This window comes from Diadema setosum, chromosome 17, assembly GCF_964275005.1.
Source record: "Diadema setosum chromosome 17, eeDiaSeto1, whole genome shotgun sequence".
Classification (NCBI taxonomy): Eukaryota; Metazoa; Echinodermata; class Echinoidea; order Diadematoida; family Diadematidae; genus Diadema; species Diadema setosum.
In genome coordinates this window covers 31,052,191-31,074,633 of record NC_092701.1, presented here as the reverse complement: position 1 = coordinate 31,074,633, position 22,443 = coordinate 31,052,191, and the positions used below count along the sequence as shown (strand labels likewise).

The window sequence follows — 22,443 nt, the reverse complement described above, 5'->3', positions numbered from 1 at the left end:
CCCACGAGTCATAAAGCCCACAAGTTATACAGCTCACAAGTCATACAGCCCACGAGTCATACAGCTCACAAGTCATACAGCCCACGAGTTATACAGCCCACGAGTTCGACATCAAGTAAAATAAGCCCAGGAGTTATACGGCTCACGAGACCGACACTACGCACAAAAGGCTCATGAGACCGACAGTAAGCAAACAAAACCCACAAGACCGACACTACACTTAAAAGGTCCACGAGACCGACGCTACGCATACAAGGCTCACGAGACCGACATTACGCAAAAGAGGTTCACGAGACATCTAAGCAAAGAAGGCCCACGAGACCGACAGGATGAACAGCGCCACCTATCGACCAATAAATTGTATAGGGTGTCCTGATACCTGTAATACTATGAGAGATGGAAAAGAAGAGTTGCAATTTCATGTCGGTCTCGTGGGCCTTCTTTGCCTACTGTCGGTCTCGTGGGCTTTCTTTGCTTAGTGTCGGTCTTATGAGCCTTTATTGCTTAGTGTCGGTCTCGTGGGCTATGTTTGCTTAGTGTCGGTCTCTTGAGCCTTTTGTGCGTAGTGTCGAACTCATGGGCTGTATGACTCCTGAGCCGTATAACTCGTGAGCTGTATGACTCATGGACCTATTATTGATGTCGGTCTCGTGGACCGTATGACTCGTGGGTGTCGGTCTCGTGGGATGCCCCCTATCTCATAACTGGTCATTAGTCTTATATCTATGCATTTTTTGTTAGACACACGATTTTTGTTTTGCGCACTATCTGGAGTGATCTGAATTATCAGTTAAAGTAAGGCCGTTCTTGCAATTGATGTTAATACAGTTACAAAATATGTTATTAATCAAGGTAGTTGCATAAAATTCTTGTAGGTTTTGCATGTAATGATACAAACCCAATTGAAAGAGTTATTCGCGAAAACTATTACTTTTGTTATCTGTTTGACGATTAAGAAAAAAATTGATGTTGAAGTCTTCCATCAAACTGACATCTCTATCGCCAAAGATTGATATCATTGAGGTATGTTACGGCACATTTTGGTAAATTTACCATAATGTGCATTTTGGTAACTGCACATTTTGGTTTTAAAAAAAAAGAAAAAAAATGTTATCAAAAATGCGCCGATAGTGCACCTATGCATGTGAGATCAACTGTTACCAACATAGTTAAAAGTGGATTTGCCTGCACATTTTCGACAATCTGCACATTTTGGTAACTGAACTAAAAACCCATGGATGGGCTTGAGAGTTATTATAAGGTCAAGGAGTTAAGGTGATATGGTCCTGCAGTAAAGACAGGCAAGACACTTTTTTTAGCTCATCCGAGCCGAAGGCTCGAGTGAGCTATTGCGATCGCTTTTCGTCTGTCGTCTGTCGTCTGTCGTGCGTCGTGCGTCGTGCATAAACTGTTTTACATTATCATCTTCTCTTCAAGAACTGGTGGGCAGATTTCAACCAAACTTGGTGGGAATCATCCTTAGGGGGTAAGAACCCAAAGTTGTTCATGTGGAGTATGTGGCCCCGAGGAGGGGGCAAAGGGGAGGGCCCCCAAGGGAAAAGGAATAAATCTTCTTCTCCAAACCCAAAAGCAGTACAGTCTAGATACGTGTATGTTGTATGTAGATACCTTTATATTATGAATAATGTAGTTTGTTTATGGCAAGACCAAAGATGGCCCCCTTGTGCCCTAGAGGGGGTGAAAGTTTGAGGGGTGGGGACCAAGGGGGAAACAAACATTTTCATTTTCTCCTTCAGAACCAGTGGGCGAATGTCAATCAAACTTTCAAAAATTTCAAACTTGGTGGGAATCATCCTAACGGGGTAGAGACCAAAAGTTGTTCTGGCCCCCAGGGGCCCCAGGGGCCCAGGGAGAGAGCCCTCAAGGGAAAAAAGGAGTAAATTTTAAAAATCTTCTTTCCAGACCCAAGAGCAATACAGTCTAGGTATGTTGTGTGTAGATACCTATGTGAAGAATATAGTTTGTACATGCCAAGACCCAAGATGACCCCCTTGGGCCTCTAGATGGGGGTGAAAGTTTGAGGGGTGGGGGCCGGGGGGGGGGGGGGACACATTTTCATCTTCTTCTTCAGAACCTGTGGCGAATTTCAATCAAACTTGGTGGAGATCATCCTTAGGGGAAATAGGTAGAAATTTGTGTTCCAGACCAAAAAGCATTACGCTCAAGATATGTTGTATGTGGATATCTTTAGAGCAGAAGAATATAATTTGTTTATGGGAATACCTAGGGTATCTCCCTTGAAGACGGGGGGGGGGGGCAAGGGGGAAAACACATTTTCATCATCTTAAATTAAACACCAGTGGGCGGATTTCAGACAATCATTCTTGGTGAGGATCATTCTTAGGGGGTAGTTGACTCAATCAAGCCCTATCAGATTGAACAAGCAGAATCAAAATGCACTGTTAAAGGTAGAAGTAGTATTTTTGTTAAAATCTTTGAAAAAATGCATACATTTGCATAAGTTTGCATAATAAATGATTTGCAGAATTCTGTGTTGAGGTTTGGTAGTCCCATCTAAGTTTTATCAGATAAAACAAACAGAATAAAAATTCACTGTAAAATGCAGAAGTAGCATTTTTTTGAAAAAAAAAAACAAAAATGTGCATACGTTTGCATAAACTTCCATAATGTATAAATTTTAGAACTTTTTATTGAACTTTGGTAGTCCCAACCAAACCCTATCCCCAAAGCAAATCTTATCATTCAAGCACACATACACATACACACATGCAAACACACAAAAAACACACGTTTCATAGTCCCCTTAGGCTACCGAACTCATTCCGTGGGGACAAAAACCAACTGCACTTTTTGTTGATTGTGGAGGATTAAAAAGTTACCAAAATGTGCCCTTAATGTCCTGCACGTAAATTTACCAAAATGTGCAATTTACCAAAATGTGCCGCAACAAGGTACTCGGAGAGAATCTGCGTGAAAAAAAATTGGGTGCCCTGTAGTACCAACCTACTATAATGGATTTATTTGTTTGGGTTATTTCAATAAACACTGACTCACTGGCTGGTATTTTAGAACAGAGTGTGAATTCCACACCATTTTTCACGTAGAGGGCGAAATCGCCATCTTGCCTCCTCGGTGTGTCGACATGAACGATTGTGAAGCAAAGAGATTTTGAGGAGAAAAATCTCTTTGTTGTGAAGCCACTGCTAGATACTTAAAGGTGGGGGATACCTTTTACAGACCTCCCAAAATGCAGCAAAACATTAAATATGAACCTCAGGGGACTTGTTTAGGCCACTGCTGAGAAATTTGAAAGTCAACAGTTATCTACAATTTCAATAATACACAAAACTCAACTACTCAGTAGTTCTCTGTGTCAGCCACACTTAGCCTTTTTGTTGCAGTCTTCTGTATTTTTTATCTATAAACACAAATCTAAAAGTATAAGAGCTGATGTAATAACATATAGAGTGTGTGGCAAGAATGTATATTATAGAAATGTTTGCAAGTTTTGATGAACTTTCTTCACAAAATATACATGATGGACACACATGCAGCGCATGGGTCTGCAAAGGTAGCCTAGTAATGTACTGGAATTTACGGTGAGCCCCGAAAAAATTTCAATTCAAAATCTAACGGTTAATAAAAATGTACTAAATGTTACCTTCCACTTTCAATACTTTATGGGATTTTCTAAAATGATACTCTCTTCAACATACCACTGTATTTATACAACTCTTCATTTAAGGCATGCAAATGGGATTCCCTACCTTTAAAGCATACCTCTGGATGGTTTTCAAATTTTTCCATTTGAACAACTATAGATAAATTATTGAGGACAGGTTTCAGACTTTATAGTGATTGGGATGAATAATAAGAATATTCTCGAAATTAATAACAAATTGCAATGAGCAAGGATGATTACAAGGCAGGTTCACCCTAAGAATGCATGAGTTGGGGCTCAAGAAAGCAGAATAAAAATAGAAAGCATGCATAGAGTATACCCAGGTGAACTCGCAAGCAAGCGTTATGGCAATGGAATTACACTGCTACATTTCTAGAATATGTGAGCCTCATTTATGTCACCATCCTTGTTCAGTGTAATTTCTTTAAGGTTTATCAAAGTATTGTTTCTCTGCTCAAGAACCACAATTAATTCCACAAGTCTAAATATGGAGCTGTTGATTTATGTACTACATGATGTGCAATTATGAAATTCGTCTGGAATGCCCCTTTAATTGATGCATTGTTGCGAAACCAGCTTTCTGAAATACTAGGTGTTTCAAAAAACATTTCCCACTTTTGCTTCTTAATAATTCAAAAACTATATATCGCATAACACTGTCATTGATATGAGTGATAGCTGAATAGTGTACAAATTTGTTGAAGGTGGTTTGAATATGAAACCATAAATCAGTTTCATGAAATCCATGATTAATTTCACATTTAGGTTCCAGATTTTGCTCTAGTTTTAACCCTCTGTACAAAACTTTCACTTTGCACAGGGGTCAATGGGTGTGTACGGGAGTGTGTGGTTAACACCCTGACAATGGTCCTGAACAATGGCCAGGGTTTGAATGCTTCATTATTTATTCATGAGAAATTCCACTATCACAACTAGTCTTTATTCAGCCTCTGGCAGTATCTGTGTAAAGTCGAACGCCTGCCGATACTGTCGTTGAGTCGCGACAGTGCTCTCCCTACTTCTGAAAAACGAAATTACAATAAATGCCTTCTGTTCTGTCGAAAACATGGTAACAGGAAGCAAAGAAAAATTAATTATAGAGTATACACTTGTGTATGGAGCCTTAAATAAATCTACTGTGAAACAAATCGCCTCAATGAAAAAAAAAAAAATGCTGCTGAACTCTTTACCAAAAATTATCTCTTTTTATCAAAAAAGCGAAAAATTTGTCAGACTATTAGTAGACAGTTGTATTAAAATGAAGAACTTTAGCTCATCTATGCTTATTCATATCCCAAATTTAGTGATATGTGAAGCAAAATTTGAAAATGATTGCCAGCTGGAATGAAATGTGGTGTTTGCAAGCACATGGAAACATGTGCTTACTTTTTCAATGTGCATGCATTTTACCCTTTACCGTACATGAATTCAGACTAGCAGTGCCCAGGGCAATCCACATGAATTATTGATAAGCATTCATGTGCCTGGGAGCGCGAAACTGACGCCTAGTCAACAGGTGGTTCAGGCATGCCCATTGTTCAGGGCCATTGTCAGCACACACTCACATACACATCACTGGTTCCTGTGCAAATTATTTAAAGACACCCAGTCGCGAGGATACATGGACATATTTCAGCCGCGGGCGGCAGCACGTAAACTCGCTTCCGAAGTTGCTACGAAGCGAAATGTGTGTGTGCGCAAGACATCCCTAAAGCAATGCATCGCGCTATAGTATCTCGTTTGCTCGCTTGATTGATCTGAGCGCGGGGAGTACGTTTTGTGTAATGTGAATTGAATGTATGGTAAACTGTATGTACTGTGTGATGCAATGTTCGCATGAGCTATAGTAGCTAGCTGCCTATACTTCGTACGACTACAGTGTACGCCTTCTCTTCATCGCACCGTCGATCGTCGTCACTCGTTAAGTACACTGTAATCGTCAGATCAGATTATATATAGGTATATAGGGTTGCCATCATGGACGATGACACATCGTCATGGGTAGCGGATATTACCGCCCAGTTGTCCATTCTGAACGCGGACGATTGGGTCGGAGACCCTGTGTCTTGTATGGTAGCCCTATTACATATCGACCACCCTTTGAAACCGACCGCGTATAATTCGCGCACTGAACACTTAGTACGCACTTCTCTGCGCGCAAAGCACATAAAAATGGATTGGCTTTGAATGTAGATGAGGATGGTGTGGGAAAACGCGATAATTCATTGTTCATTAATGGTTTTTAATCAAGGACAAAATTTCGAATGAATATTTTCACCGAATCGTAATGACAGCACAATGTAATGTCTATGGAAGTTTCTAAAAGGCTTCTAAAAAGCTTCGTACAACACGGTGTTCAATACAACTCGGTTTGCGTGCATTGTCAATGCAAAAACATTTACCGCGGGGAGCTACGTAAAACGAGGCCACGCAAGTTCGTCGGCGATATTTTTGCACTGAAACTTCGAATCGAAAACGGAACAACGGCATTTGATAGAGCTGGATTTTCTCAATCACGTAGGTCAAGTTTTTTTACGTGAATTTCAGTGTTAAATATTCTTATCAAGCAGATAAACATTAGGCGGTCGATTAGTAGTAGGTCCAACCATACTTGCCCTGGCGTGTGTAAATTCAGGACGGGGAAGCGACTGTGCCCGTGCAGGGCCAATCCTACGGCCACAGTTGCACTGCACAGTGTACCTGTGGCCGTGGTAGAAGGGGGCCGTGCACCAACCGACATACCTTCAAGTCGAAGTAGGGCCTAAACTAGGATCTATTATTGTTAGATCTATCATCTTTGAACATAGTTCCCCTGTTTAAACGTTAGAGTTCTACCAGATCTATTGGGTTAGACTACATGTATGATGGAGCTTGCGATAGATCTATTCATTTTTTTTTATTTATTTGCAAATCCTAAATCATAATATTCTTGGGGAATTTGCATAACATGATTGATATGAAAAACTTCTCATTTAATGGGACTAATGACATTAAACTGACTCAGCAAATGTCATTTCAATTACGGCATTATCATAATTTGACATAAATGAGAACTTAGAGAAGTTTTTCGCGGAATTATACATAGAAAAATAGGCCTACTTGTCGATCAAACGCAAATGCCCTAAAGTTACTGATACTAGATTAGAAAAAGTCATTCCACTTCAATCATTGATTCATGTGTAGACTTCTACTTACACATCATCTGGATCTGGATTCCTTGAAGTTGTTGACTTGGCCAGCTGGGGTTGCTTGATTGGCGTAAGCCGTGGCAACACAATTCCACCGTGCATGTCGTAACACGAATTTGCACATTCTAAATAAAAATTCCTGCAAAACTGTTCATGCAACTCCAGCAAGTGGAAAGCAAATTTTTCATCGGCACGCTGACGCTGAAGCCTCCCCCTCTGGTCTCTTACTTGTCCTCCAGCTAAGAACACGTCTCTCTGCGTTCTCCACTCGTCGATAGCGTCAAACAAGTAGATACGTTGCCTCGAGTTGGACGGCTGTTTGATCTCCATTGTGAGGTTTCATTAAACCAAAGCCAAGGCTAAGCCGAAACAGTACAGCACTTTTTATTGCAAACAGTACACGCATACCACACACAATATTGATATTGACATACCGGTACCGACGACTTTCTATCAACTTTGTTATGTTACGATCCGGCCCAACGTACTGTAAGCTGTACGTATAACACATGCAGCTGACGCAGCAGACAACATTGCACGATGAGATCATAACAACCTGCCATATGGCCATATGCATTGCAACTTGCTATACATGAAGCTTAGAGTTTTAATATTTCTTCATCAAAGCATATTTATAAATACCAAATATTAAACAACGTAATATATGAATAATTTATGATATTGTAGTATCATATTTTCAGACATTTTGAAATATCATTGCTTAGATTGCTGAAATTGGCACCATAGTGCATATAAACAGAGACTGGAGCCAGATACATTACGTACGTACGTACACCCGACAGCTCTCACTACTTGTGTCGCGGACCGGGAGAGATTTTCATGCGCATGGCTGTTGTGCGGTTTTGTGCATGCACCCATTCGGCCCCATTCGGTAGGTATTCGGGCGTCCATGTTGAAATTACAGTGGACAGCTCGCACGGCTCTCGTGCCCCATCTGGTTTTCGCTGGTGCGCTGCGTAGCGTCGTGTTCGGCATTCGGTACGTACGAGGGTACAATAACGGGAGGAGCAGCTTGTCGTGCTTTTCTACTGAGCTGCGAATCGCCTGTGACGACCGGCTGCCTTTAAGTTCAGTTTTTGTACAGAGGGTTAAAATTTGACCAAAATCTGAAACCTGACTTCAAAATCAATCTTAGATTTAATGAAACTGATTTATGCTTTCACATTCAAATTACCCCCAACAAAATTGTACACTATGCAGCTATAACTCATATCAATGACAGTTTTATCGAATGATGATTATTTTTGAACTATTAATGATCAAAAGTGGGAAATGTTTTTTGAAACACCTAGTACCTATGGCAATGACTGGTAGTCTACAGCCAGCAATAATAGTTGCAATCATTCATGATTTTGAGCAAGAATCACAAAATGATCAGATGTTATTTTAGTTTTTGGAAGAAAATCTTCACAGAACAAACAGCTAATAGTGTCGCCAACACTCATTTTGGCGTTTAGAATCTAAAATAACTGTACTAAACTTACTCATGTAGATTGGTTTTCACTTAAAGGGAGAATTTCTTTCTTCATCAACAATTTAATTCTACTAAAAAGTGAAGTTATGACCATACGAATTGATCATTGCTTTTATACATGGTTATATAAAAACATTCCAGAATTATACTGCTGTACATGGAGAACAGCATGAATTGTGCTGGATTATCTTTGCTTAGAACAATTTTTACAAGGACATAACGGATTTGATTTAATTGGTACTACCAGGATTTTGCTCAACAGCAGAAATGGCAGTTCACGAAACACACATTTGTCACACAGGTATTCACAAGTTTCATTAAAAATGGCAATGCTTGAGGGTGTACATTTAAACGGCACCATGATTTGCACGAAACAGAGAGGAGAGTGTTTTGAATATTTCTTGCGGAGTTGTTCCAAATAATGCCTGTATTTTTTATGCATAGTGTACTGTATATCACATTAAAACACAGGTTAACGATAATGTACGTATGTGCAAATGTAGAAAGCGAGAGAGAGAGAAAAAGAAGAAGAAGAAGAAGAAGAAGAAGAAGGAGAAGGAGAAGTGGAAGAAGGGGAAGGAAGTCCCAGACTTCAACAACGAATGGCTTAAAGGGGATGACTAGTAATTGATCATTGGGAGTCAGTGGGAATGCTTGGGGGAGATTGTTCCCATCCTTGTGGGATTCATTTAAGAGTACATTATTCAAATTCATGAAATTCTTCCGTTGAGATGTTTTCATTGCAACTGATTGACAAATTGCCATACATCGACGTAAATAAGCACTGAATTGATCAGTGTTTTAGTAGTATATAGCCATGATAAAAAAAAAAAAATCAATGGCGTACATACTCGAGCAGGATTCTAACCTATGACCTCCTGATCACCGGACAGGCGTCATCTCCACTAGACCACCGAGCTTTCGCCCGACAGCAAGTGTTGGTTCTAATCCTTACAGCATGCAGCGGGTACTGGTTTGTTATTCAAATTCATGAAATTCTTCCGTAGAGATGTTTTCATTGCAACTGATTGACAAAATGCCCTACATCGACGTAAATAAGCACTAATTGATCAGTGTTTTAGTAGTATATAGCCATAATGAAAAAAAAAATAAAATCATGGGCGTACATAATCGAGCAGGATTCGAACCTATGACCTCGTGATCACCGGACAGGCGTCATCTCAACTAGACCACCGATTTTTCGCCCGACAGCAAGTGTTGGTTCTAATCCTTACAGCATGCAGCGGGTACCTCTTTGTTATTCAAATTCATGAAATTCTTCCGTAGAGATGTTTTCATTGCAGCTGATTGACAAATTGCCCTACATCGACGTAAATAAGCACTGAATTGATCAGTGTTTTAGTAGTATCAGGGAGGTTTAAGAGTTGAAGTTCCAACTGGCTGTAATTACTCAAACAGTTGTCAGACTTCTATTGATGCACAAAAGAATTCCACAGGTGCACTTGTGCCGTTGGTGATCGATGTTCGACGCCGCCGTCTTGCTGAGCAATCTGAAGATTCATTTTGAACGTTATTATAATATTGGCCATATTTCACTTATTTATTTATTAAATGAAATGAAATTTCGCTTAATGATAAAGCATGTCAAACAAAAGTCAATCCCGTCCAGAAAGTTGTGCAAAAGAGTAAATCAGAGCTGTATCATGTGAAAATGTTTAAAACTGTTCCATCCTTGAAAGCTGGTTTTATCACTTTTCCCCTTGATTTCCACAAATGAAACTAATATGGAATAATCTTCAAGTATAATTCTTTTTTGATAGACATGTCAGATTAGTGCCCGGGTATGCCCAGTCGAGTAATTTTCATCTTTTATTGCAGTATTTAGTTTTTATCAGTATCGTTAACGGGTCGTTAACGATCGACCCGTCACTGTACAGGAATGCTAACCTGGAAACATTATACTGCACATTACTTGAATATGAGACCATTCTGAAGCAAATAATTTTCACACAACAATAGATATATAATGTACTCTTAAAATGAATGAATCCTACAAGGATTGGAACAATCATCCCCCAGCATTCCCACTGATTCCCACTGATCAGTTACTAGCCATCCCCTTTAACCAGTTCGTGGTCATAATCCCGACTATGTAGGAACCTGAAACACACAAACACACACACACACACACACACAATTCGTTTGTTTCAGTTTAATGGGGAGTGGCAGCATTATGTTTGCCTTTCATCTAAAGATGATCATTCACTTATTTAACGACGACCTTGCATCACCAACAAACAACATGTCGCCACAAAGAACATTCTACTTTCGGTTAAGTTTAGCTAGAGGAGATTGCTAGCAGTTAAACGTGCAGCTCATCAAAATGCGAAGTTATTACTGACTGGGACTTTTTTCACTCTTTTACTGGAGAAATGTTGACGTTATATTGCATATCATTGCGCACTAAAATAGTAAGAAGGCTTAGTGCAGTATGAGAAGTTCAAATAGTGATTTCCAAAGGCTCTTCATTTTGTTTACTAAAGAGACCAGTTGTATTTTGTCAATTCTTTGCTCTACCTACGAGTAGCATTTTCATAAATATATTTGAAGTCATTGGTGCTTAGAGCCGTAATTCATAATAACAACGTGGACTTTTCTATGGTACAATCAGTCACAGAAAACTCTCATCTTGCGGTATGAAAATTGGCAGCACGTGTTTTCAAGCTCCTTATCAGGTTTGCTATAAAAATAAGTCGGTCTAAAGAATGGACGTGTAGTGTTGTCAATGCCGTCATAAATTATATTGGTAGGACGCCCTCATCCTCGATCACGCTGATTTTAATGGATATTATTGACCTGCCTTTCTTTGGGTGTAGTCCCAGTGGCTTTTTCTACGGTACACTCAGTCACAGAAAACTCTACTCTTGTGGTATGAAAAATTAGCAGCAAGTATTTTCAAGCTCCTTTATCAGGTTTGCTATATAAAAAAAAAATAGAAATAAAAAATCGGTCTAAAGCGTGATGTTGTCAATACTGTCATAAATGATATTGGTAGGACGCCCTCATCCTCGGTCACGTTATTGACTCGCCTTTCTTTGGGTGTAGTCCCAGTGGTTGGCAACACATTTCTATTGACTCAGTCCGAGTTATGAAATGCGCATGTCCACAAAGATGTCATTATTACCTATTGTATAAAACCACACAGACGCTGACACACGGACGCACACGCACACACACACACGCAATCATTAACCCATAACAGACATGCAGCGTACTCTGATATTCCAGTGTTAGTTATGTATATTATTTGACCAGTAGGTATACCACAAAGCAAACTTAAATACAAAACATAGAAAGATGGAGGAAATAGAAGGCTCATCATTTTGTGTAAAGGGACCAACTGCATTCTGGACAATTCACTGATCTATCTAAGAATAACATTCTCAGGTATGTTTCAAATCATCGGTCCTTAGAGCCGTAACATTGAAGTAAAGTGGCCTTTTCTATGGAACAATCAATCACAGAAAATCTCCCCCTTTGTTTGTGACGATACAGTTCAGATCAATTCTGATTTAGAATGAATGGCTTAACTTGTTCTTGGTCATAATTCCACTTGTGTAAAAAAGAAACCAGTCAAAACACTTTGTTTCTACTTAGGGAGTCGTTTGTAATATTATACGCGGGAGGAGAGGGGGCAGCTAGCATGTATGCTTGCCTTTTATCTAAAGATGAGTCGCATACTTCAAAGGGAACAGTGACCTTGCATCACCAAGCAACAACATGTCGCCACAACACAAGGACATTCTACTTTCGGTCAAGTTTAGACAGACGAGATTGCCAGCCGTTAATGTACAAAAGTACAACTCGTCAAAATGGGAAATTAGTGTCTAGGATTTTTTGTTCTTTTATTAGAGGAATTCTGACGTTTATCTCCTATAATTGATGCGCACTAAAATCGCAAGAAGGTTATTAAAGTGACGAGAAAAAAAAAAAACAAGTTGAATGAGGGGATTTCCAAAGGATAGTCGTAGAACTGGTTCTACTGGGGGCGTTGTGGCATGGTAGTGTATAGGACTCCCGACCCCGGCCCAGTCGGAGGACGCGCGTTCGATTCCCGGCCAGTGTTGAGTGCTTACGTCCTATCACAGGAAGAGGTGTTTTTACCCACCACGTCCATCTCTACCCAGATGTATGCATGGATACCTGACAACGCTAGGGTGATAATTATGGTATGGCCCTCTTGAAGAGCATTAAAGCAACACTGAAGAGGCTAGCCTGGATAAAGAAGACCTCATTATTATCATCATTATCATTGTTATAATTATTGCTAGTTTGCGTTTATCTATACGGAAGTAACAGAACCCACTGTTGATAATATAACATTCATCATACAAGGTAAAGATAATGACTATTTTTGCTCTTAAGAGTCCTTCATCATCCACATCATACACATTTATATGCTTGGATTAAGGCAAGGACAACCCTACAATGATTACCCATACTTCAAAGTGGCACCTATTCGTATGCAACCATCTGCATAAATTATGAGCTTCATCTTGTAATCCCCCTCCCCCCCCCCAAAAAAAAAAAAAAAAATGCCCCAGTGAGACACATTAAGTTATGGCTGGAGAAAGGATTTTCTAGAAATAGAATATCAATGCCCTCAACGTGCTGGTCTACAAGTGACCCTGCATCACAAAACCAACAAAAAGTCGCCAGACATGGATTTTTAGTTAAGGGCAGCTGCTGAAAGAGCAGACTAGCTCAATTGAAATGGACTCTCCTAACCCCATCTAAATATTGGAAAGAAATCATACACTCTGAAATACTGTGAATCGAGAAAAAAAAAGGCTATGAAGTACAGGGTCTATCTGTCTATTCAAGCGCTTAATTTTTACCAAACCATGCTAGCTGCCAGATGAATGTGACAAAAAACAGAATGTAAACCACTGGAGCAACAACAATGAAGGAATTATCAGATTACGTTGGCACGCTCTATTAACACATTCTGTCCATGATTAATGCCAACTTTCAAAGGAATAGCGTTATGTCTTCAAATGTTATCAGACTTGAAAGTGAAGAGCGTGCAAAGGATTATCAAGAAATGAAAATGCCTCTAAGACATACCTGGTCTCACTACTCTACCAAAAAAAAAAAAAAAAAAAAAAGTTGTAGAAAAACGGCTGAAAATGCACTTTCCCATTCATTTTATGATCCCAAACTTAAGAATAATGTAGAAGAAGTGTAGATCTTTCAGAAAATATGAAAATCCCAATATTGACTTGGTTGACCCGTTTCACCTTTTTTGAGTCCTCGCGTAAAATCAAGGAGTGCGACTTTTTGTTCGTTTTGTGATGCACGGTCATACAAGTGTGGATATTCATGGTATGTCACTGCTGGATATCATGACTGCAATCTGGTATAAATGGAGATATTGAACCAAAAAGGGTATCGTAATTTTCCATGCAAAGGACGTTTCATTTCAACAACGACATTGATTCACAAGTACTGCGCACAAACACGACAGACTTGGTTACGTTAGTCATTAGTCTGTATAGACCCTCTGCCCGTACTATTTCGCTATTCAGGATATTGACGCCCTCAACGTCGAAAACTAGTATAGTGTAAGAGTTCTGTGGGTTTTGTCCTGCAGAGCCTTCGGCAAAGGCGGCGGCGTCTTCGTCGCCGCGGTGTCCAGTTGGCAAAAGGCCTGTAAACCAGACTAGTTAGTCATTGAATGGGCATACAGATAGGCTCAAGTGGTAATTAAAATCTGTCGTATTCATCCTTATGATAATAATTATAGAGAACTCTTGAGTAGTAATATTTTTGAGTAGTTTCATGGGTGATACGACATTTGCTAATGCGACAATTGCTCCGGTCTTATTTTCTCCAAGGACTTCGGGTTAGAGCTATGATAGGGTTTTAGATTTTGTTTGATGTGAGGATAAGGATAATGGTTAGGGATATAGTATTATGTTTGTGGGTGGGTTTTGTGTTAGGCTTAGCGTGCAGATATTTCATGGGAGCAATTGTCGCAAGATATGTCATGGAACCAGTTTCAAGTGGAGCAAACATAAGAGCTGGGTAGGAGCAGAGACTTTAACGCATGAACATTATGGAGCATTCTCGAAGAAATTAGCAGACAAGGGAATCTAGTCCAAAGTCACATTAATGCTCACAACATTGCTGGCAATGCATTACCTTTTCATAAAAAAGTACGGTATTTATTCAACCGAAAGACATCAATTGAAATTCCTAAGATAATTTGAATAGATATAAACAGCTCATCCATTTAATACATTTCTCATACAATAGCTCATCTTCTTCGGTAGTGACTTCCTTGTGTGATTCATAAAAATGTCGTTGGTTATTGGGGGAGACTTATGTGGCGAACAAATTAACGCTTCAACCAAACTTTACATTTGACTTGCTAGCTTTCTTCGGGGGGGGGGGGAGGGGTATGAGCTCGACACCCACGGGTCATGCAGCCCACGACTTATACTGCTCACGAGTCATACAGCCCACGAGCTAGACACTAAGTCAACAAGGCTCTTATGCTCGACATCGAGCAATATAAGCCCACGTGCTATACGGTGTAGACATCTGACAAGACTTTCCGCAAAAATAAGGCCTACGAGATAGACACTATAGGCAAAAAAGGCCCAAGAGCTCCACATTACATCACATGGTTCAATTTACGTCCTGTCTGAGTTTATGGACCTTTTCTCCTTTTCTGCTTTGCCTATTGTCGAGCTTGTAAGCCTTACTTACCGAGTGTCTGGTAGGTATGCCTTAATAACTGTGTGATTCGTGGGCTGTATTGTTGTGGGTGTATGACTTAAGATGGACCTTGTTTCAATGTCTCACTTGTGGCCGTATGACTCGTTAGTATCTAACTGGAATGACTGCTAACAGTATAGGCTAGGAGTCATTTATGTGGATTTGCGTCCTATCCAATGGTATTGCCAGTGTCAATAGTATGATCACCTACAACTGATGAAGTGACTGTGATAAGAACTATCACTGGAGTAAATGGGAGGTCCTTAAACGACAAATAAAAAAAAAAAAACACACACACACACACTACGGGGCATTTATTATATCCCAGCCAGTCAGTTGATACTGGAAAAAGTCCACACAATGTGGACGAAGCCAGTCAGTCAAAATAATGAAAAGGTGGGTTGAAATATCAGGATTGTTGCAAAACATTCTTGATGCGTTTGATAAAACTGCTGATTATCTCCAAAGAGTTCATTCATTCCATATTTTGCAGTTTATGTATGGATAACCATGGAAGCATAATCATTTCATATGAAAATTGGAACTGTATGCCTCAAGTTATTTTGTCTAGTTGTTATGTTCTGGTTTATTTGAAGTTCATATTCTGCTGGTGATCTTTTAACTGTATTTACTGTTTAAAACAATTATGTTTGTCTGCATGTGTGTTTCTGTGTGTATAAAAAAAATCACTCATAATCAGATTGTTAGAAAGGTTTTTTTTTTTTTTTAACTTACTAGACGTATGTAAAACAAAGACTTTTCGTCATAAAAACACTTAAACGCTCCCGTGTATGGTGAGGATAATCAATACAGAATTTTAGGTGTTTTAAAAGTTTTCAAATTTGTCATAATCGACATTATAATGGGAATGCCTCTTAATTATAGGGGATTAACAGAAGGGGTTGAGTCCATGTATTTCTTTATATTCATCAATGTGTAAATTTTAGTGTAAGTGTTACCCGTGCATATAATTCAACCCCTGCTTGCCATGAACAGCCTTCAATAATAAAGACCTCATTATCTATCTATCTATCTATCTATCTATCTATCTCCAAAAGCTCGACATCAAGCAAAAAATTAAAACAGGCTCACGAGCTATGCAGTCCAAGAGCTATCAGAAACTATATTACGTCCAACGAGCTAGCCACTAGGCAAAAAACGCTGATGACTCAACTCTGGGCAAAAACGGTCCATCATTAGGTCAACATTACATAACGGGACTTATTTACAGCTGTACGTAGTGTCTCACGTAGCTCATAGACCTTTTTCTTTTTTGCCTAGTGTAGAGCTCGTGAGTCTTATTTGCCCAGTGTCTAACTCATGGGTCTGTCTTGCTCATGGGCCTGTCTAGCTCGTGGATCTGTTTTGCTCGGTGTATATATTGTGGGCTGTATGACACGTGGTCTGTATGACTCGTGATTTGTTTGACTCGTGGTCTGTATCACTCGTGGGAGGCATTTTTCTTTTCGATGTCTAGCTCGTGGGTCGTACGACTCGTGGGTTTCTTGCTCGTGGCATGACCCCGACCCATGTGCTGCTTTCAGGAAATCGTAAATCAATTAAAGAACTTTCTTAATATCCAACTGTGCCCTTTAATAAAAACAAACAAACACGAACTAAAGGCTTTTAGCTAACAAATGGCTAAAGTGGAAGTTGAGATTCCCAGATTTATTGCTTGACATAAGTCACTGAAGTATATACGAGTACTTGTAATCATACTTTACTTTCCAGAAGAGGCGCTTTGACATGGACAGATTTGTGCATTGCTTGATTTTACTTTGTAAACACACAAGGACCCTAAAAAGCCATTTTCGCAATTCTCCAAAGGGGGTTCTGAATTTTGGTTAAAATTTTGCTGTTAACTGAGCTTATTATAATCATGAATATGACACTTTGAGCACACAGCTTATTTCATAAAAACATGAAGCTTACTTTTTGATTCTACGTGGTTCTACTTCAAGCAGTGACAAAGTTATTTTTCATGCGATATCATGAACGTTCATGATGTCATGAGTAATAACTGTCCGATTTCTCATAAATGTTACAGTGACAGCGGAGCTGATTTTACATGCATATGAATCATTGTTGGTGCTATAGTCTACAAGAGTGAATGTCTGTCCCAGTCAAATCCATGTAAAATTGTGAAAGACTAGCTGCTAAAGACATATAATTGATACTGAAAGTGCCTCGATATAATTGCGTGCAAAATCTTACAAAACACACTTGGATCGAAAGTGCTTATACATCCATCAGTGTCCATTCATTGACAAGTATGTTTGATGGCCTCACAAATAGACACAAAAGACTCTTAAAAGTCCTTCACTGAATTCATTTTTGATTTCCGTCATGGACGATTTTAACCAACTAGATGTACAATCACTCACAAGTAGTTTTGCTTCGCCTTGCGGTTGCCATGAGCTAGCTTGTTTCGCATTCTTTAAAACACCAAGGCTGTTTTCCCGAACAGTTGATCTCAGTATAGCAACGTAATATAAGAGCTAGAAACAGTACAGTTCGTATATACACAGATGAGTACATTAAACCAATATCACAGGCAAGTTGCCCAAATTCACGACCTGTAGGTTATAACAGCCACACAATTTCTTATATTCAATATGTACATTATGCCTTAATCGGGCCATATGTGAAATTGTCTTGCTTACCATTTCCGACTGAAAAGCTTATTGAGATGCGTATCGATGAAAATCTTGTGAACATAAAAAAAAAAAACAGATAGCAAACTTGATATTCAGATGCGAGTTTCTTCACTTTGTCTCCCTCTACAAATTAAATTTGTTAAGATCGTAACTGCTGATCTTAACAAATTTAATTTGTAGAGGGAGACAAAATGAAGAAACTCGCATCTTAACCTTCACCCCTCTGAAAAATATCTTTCTTTCAAACTTAATATTACCAGTAAAGTTTGTTTGTTTTGTATTCTTTTTCATTTTCTTTGGGGGAGGGGTCACGGAGGTACAGTTGGCATGATTAAGATAGGGATTATGTTAGCTATATTCATATTCCTTCTGATTGTTTATCAAAATGAAAAAATAAAATCAGTCTACCTCCACCCCCAACCTCTAGACTAATAACAGCCTTTAAAAGAGGCAATCTGGCATCAACGCATAAAAGGGCATCAAGAATTCACACGCTTGTTAGTAGTGTACACAATATAATGTTGAATCCGTTTTGTTGTGTTCACTGACCTCTTCTGAAAAGGCTTAGCTGTGAATTGACGCCTGTCTATGTTTTCTTTACATGATAAACTGCCCTGTTGGTAAGTTATGCAATCATCTGATTGTGGTTTGCCATGAACACTGCTGAACAGAAACGGTAACAAAAATATAAATGATACCCCCTCATTCTTAAAATGACCAAAAACTTTCAAACATGCTCTGATTTTGTTTAATCTATTCAATGACATCGATGTATGTGGAAGGTTGCTCTTTTCCCTGACTGCCAACAGGAACGCTATAAGAGCCTGCAATCCCTCCCTCGGGTACCATTGAGATTCTCGTCTCGTATTTGTGATCAGCCACCATTTGTCTTCTCTCGGGCAGCGACTGCTCTTCGCTCTGCTCATTATGGGTTGGATACCCTCCTTCCTTACCCGTCGTCTCGTAGTTGTGATCAAAGACAATGTCGGTGATGGTCGTCTCGTATTTGTGTTCGGCCGCGATTTGACCTTTCTCAGGCGACTGTTCATCGGCCTGCTCATTGTAGGCCGCATACCCTCCGTCATTACCCGTCGACTCGTAGTTGTGATCCACGACAGTGTCGGCGGTTTGCGCGTTAACAGCTCCCTCGGATTGGGTTGGCCTGACGTCGTGGAGGGACACGTATTCGGACTGACTGCGTTTGGTTGAATCGAGACCCATGTAGGTCCCGGTCGTACTGTCTGCGGCAGGCTTGAGAGATTTTACGGACTGATTGACAGCGGACTGCCGAGCAGGTCCGGTAGAATGGCTTGGTTCCCTGAGTCAAAAGGTATCGATGGTACCATGGTTATATGGAGAAGGAAACCACTGAGGGTTCATTTGAAGGGGTCGGTGCAATATAGTGCTAACCCACACAATGTTCATTTTGAGATAATCGCTGTTGAATGTTTGGAAAGTCCATACATTGTACATTGATAAAACATGAATGCATGCATTTTTTACCATCTTATTGGTTGAATTCAAATATGATATTTTCACGGAGGTTAGAGTGAAGTATAAGGATTATGAAAATGCATGTAACTCAATTTTGACAGAAGTGTGGGTTAGCACTATATTGCACCGACCCCTTCATTTCATTATTACATTCAACTGATGAATATCTGATGGCATTCAGCAACTCATATTTAATCTTCATTGCATTATCTATTTTAATTTTAGCAGTACAAAAGACATTGAATTCATATTTTCATCTAAAAGGTATAGGACTCAAGTGTGAAATATCAGCGAAAGCCTCAATTCAAATCAGTAAAAGTCAAACGTTTGATTTGATTTATTGGTTCCTGTATTATATAATTGCTATAAATTGTAATTTAAGAGGTGATATAAAACAGTGACATAAAATCTTGTTTATTTCACATATTGCAGTTATGATAGTAACCTCACAGACGACACTTGTATTATTTCGTTAAATCAATGCCTTGTTCAAATTATCAATTTTTTTGTTCAAATCTAACACGTTCCACGTACATTGATGTTTTGTAAAATGAGAATATGGCTCAGGATGTTACTACAAATACAGAGTTTCCAGGCATAAAGTTAAAAATGTCCTTGACAAACGCATCTGCATCTGAGGAGCGAGTACACAGTACAGAGACACATACCCAAAGTGGGTTGACACTGAAAAATAAATTATAGTGTATCAATTCCTGTAAACTATTCTACACATCAGTGCGAGTGAACAGGAAGCTGGATCATTATCTTTAGTGATGCGTGACACAGGTCGTGATGACAAAATGCTAACAAACAAACGAAAATGTTAGGAAAACAACAACAATTTTGGAGATCTCATCAACGGGCAATCCGTACGGCTGACAAGGATAAAAAAAAAATGCATTTTAATGTGCAGAGAAAGAGATGAGGTTTGCCAGGAAAGTTTCTGGAATTCAAATACTAAGTTTTGCTAGATAGTTTTCTTTCCAATTCAATTCAAATCAATTCAGTTTTATTTTATTTTCTGTTTCTGGAGGTTTTATTTGCTTGCGTTCATACACATTACATTGATACATACAAAGCACACTTATAACACATATACATACATGATAGAAATACAAGAGATACAAAGCAATACAATATTGATATCATTATCAAAACAAAACATCAAAGAAAAAATTAATCTGTATGAGTCAATATTATGCTGGGTGTGTGATGTGCATATAATACAGGTGTGTAAATATATATCAAATTGATAATAAATATATAAGAATTTTAAACAATATGAGTGAATGCATTTTATGTCTAATTGTATAGAAATCTTGAAGGTTATATGGGTGTGTTTATGACCTATGAGTGTTAGTTTGCCTTACCGACGCTTCGTTTTCATGGCTACGATGACGCAGACGACGACGGTGACTACAATGACGAGGCCGACCACGATGGTAGCCAATAGGATCATGCCACAGGGTGTGTCTAGATGAAACAACTTGGCAGACGAACCTCCAACCTAAAGTTGAAAAAAAAAATACTTCGCAACGACATTTCGTCGGTATTAATTACATTAAAGGTATTTCAGACGGCTGTGAGCATTTCAACCCTTTAAACAATACGCCAGCATTACAATATAAGACAGAGAATGTAAGGGGGGGGGGGGAGAGATAAAAGATGTATTTTAGGCAACCTATAGCTGTGAAATTCATTACTTTTTCATATAACTTGGCATGCCTGCAGGGCCCTGTTTTATGAAGAGTTAAAATTGATTATAAAGTTGATTTCTATCATAAGTCTATGGCATCCCGTGTGCTAAGGAAACTTAGGAAAAATCGATCTTATCTTTTGATAAAAAAGGGCCCTGGTATTCTTTTTATCCGTGTAATAGGACCTGACCGACTCTGTGTATGGGTGTTTGTGTGTACTTGATTGACAATTTCTTAAAATTCCACATTGATGAAACGAAAGAGAAACTGAAGTCTTTGCGTTCCTTCATATCTATTACATTAGTCTTGTGTGTATTTAGACCTGTTATGTAGACATATTTTCAAGATTGAAACTATCGCATATTTTTTTATTGTGTTTGCTTATTATTTCCATTGAAACTGAAACGTGTAAACAAGATAAACTTCCCTCACGTGAGAGTGAATCTACTTATTAAACAAGTCTCAGAGCAGGGACAGACATTAATAAAAGTGTATCATAATTTCTTAGAATCTTATCAGTGACAACATGTTTTTGTTTTTTTATTGTACAATGTATAGACTGAACCACTTTTATTTCCGGCTTTTTTAAACTCATGTAAAACTGGGATGGAACTATGTAGACCAATTTCAAAATGTACAGCATATCTTTCAATATACCCTTTCCTTTTTACATTTTATCTCTGTCAAAGAAAAAAGTTTAGGCTGAAACTGATAAGAGACAGCAGAAGGAAAGGAATATAAATAATAAGATAATGAAGGCGATTGAAGATTGATAATTGTGATATCAGAGATACTCTAAGTAGGCCTAATCTATTACAGTTTACTGATAGAGAATACAAATGCAATAATTGGTGAACTAATTAAACCCTGATTTTAGTTTAACCAGCACCAATGATCTTCCGTTGAAACATATTGTAAAATAGTAATGTCGCTATCTCAAATCATCTTCGTCAGTACAATTGGTGCAATTGGACTGGTTAGCGAAGAAGGTAGCAGTTTTTGCGACTGAACTAGACACACTTGTTGAAGACTGAGTCCGTGAGAAGACATACGCCTCGAATAATGTATGCATGCAACTGTTACATAGCATATCACCACTAGAACAATACCAACTTTCAACACGTACACGAGTTGCAGTTGTAGTCCTGGGAGCTGCGACAAGAAAAGAAGAAAGTGAATATATTTAGGCTGATGAAATATGGAACTACTTGACTCTTCTTGAGCATGTCTATTAAATTTTGATTTCAAATGTACACGTATTTCTTTTCACTTCTCCTAGACTTCGAGGTCAATGCAAAGTTTCTATGCTTTTGAGTTCTTGGCAGCTCTCCTGTTATTTTTCTGTGCTATAGGGTGCACTATTTAACATAATATCTTGTCGTTACTGCTAATTTTAAGGCGTGGAAGATACCAAAAAATTGATATCTATCTATGAAAAATGGAATGGATAGAATGCACAGCTGATAAAAAGCACTGAAGGCCGTGATTCTGGTAATACAACATT

The 22,443-nt window shown here is 38.9% G+C and overlaps 1 protein-coding gene across 1 annotated transcript; it reads right to left on the bottom strand.

The window, feature by feature from the left end:
- Positions 1 to 18,501: 18,501 nt before the first annotated feature.
- Positions 18,502 to 20,701, bottom strand: LOC140240928 (uncharacterized). The gene is made up of 2 exons (XM_072320699.1): positions 20,613 to 20,701; positions 18,502 to 19,066 (listed from the first exon to the last, which is right to left on the bottom strand). The coding sequence occupies exons 1-2, from the start codon at positions 20,699 to 20,701 to the stop codon at positions 18,502 to 18,504; spliced, it is 654 nt and encodes a 217-aa protein (XP_072176800.1).
- Positions 20,702 to 22,443: the final 1,742 nt, after the last annotated feature.

Coding starts and splice junctions, on each gene's coding strand:
- LOC140240928 (XM_072320699.1), bottom strand. CDS start 20,701: ATGATCCTATTGGCTACCATCGTGGTCGGCCTCGTCATTGTAGTCACC. Junction 19,067..20,612: donor GCCATGAAAACGAAGCGTCG/GTAAGGCAAACT, acceptor CTTTTGACTCAG/GGAACCAAGCCATTCTACCG.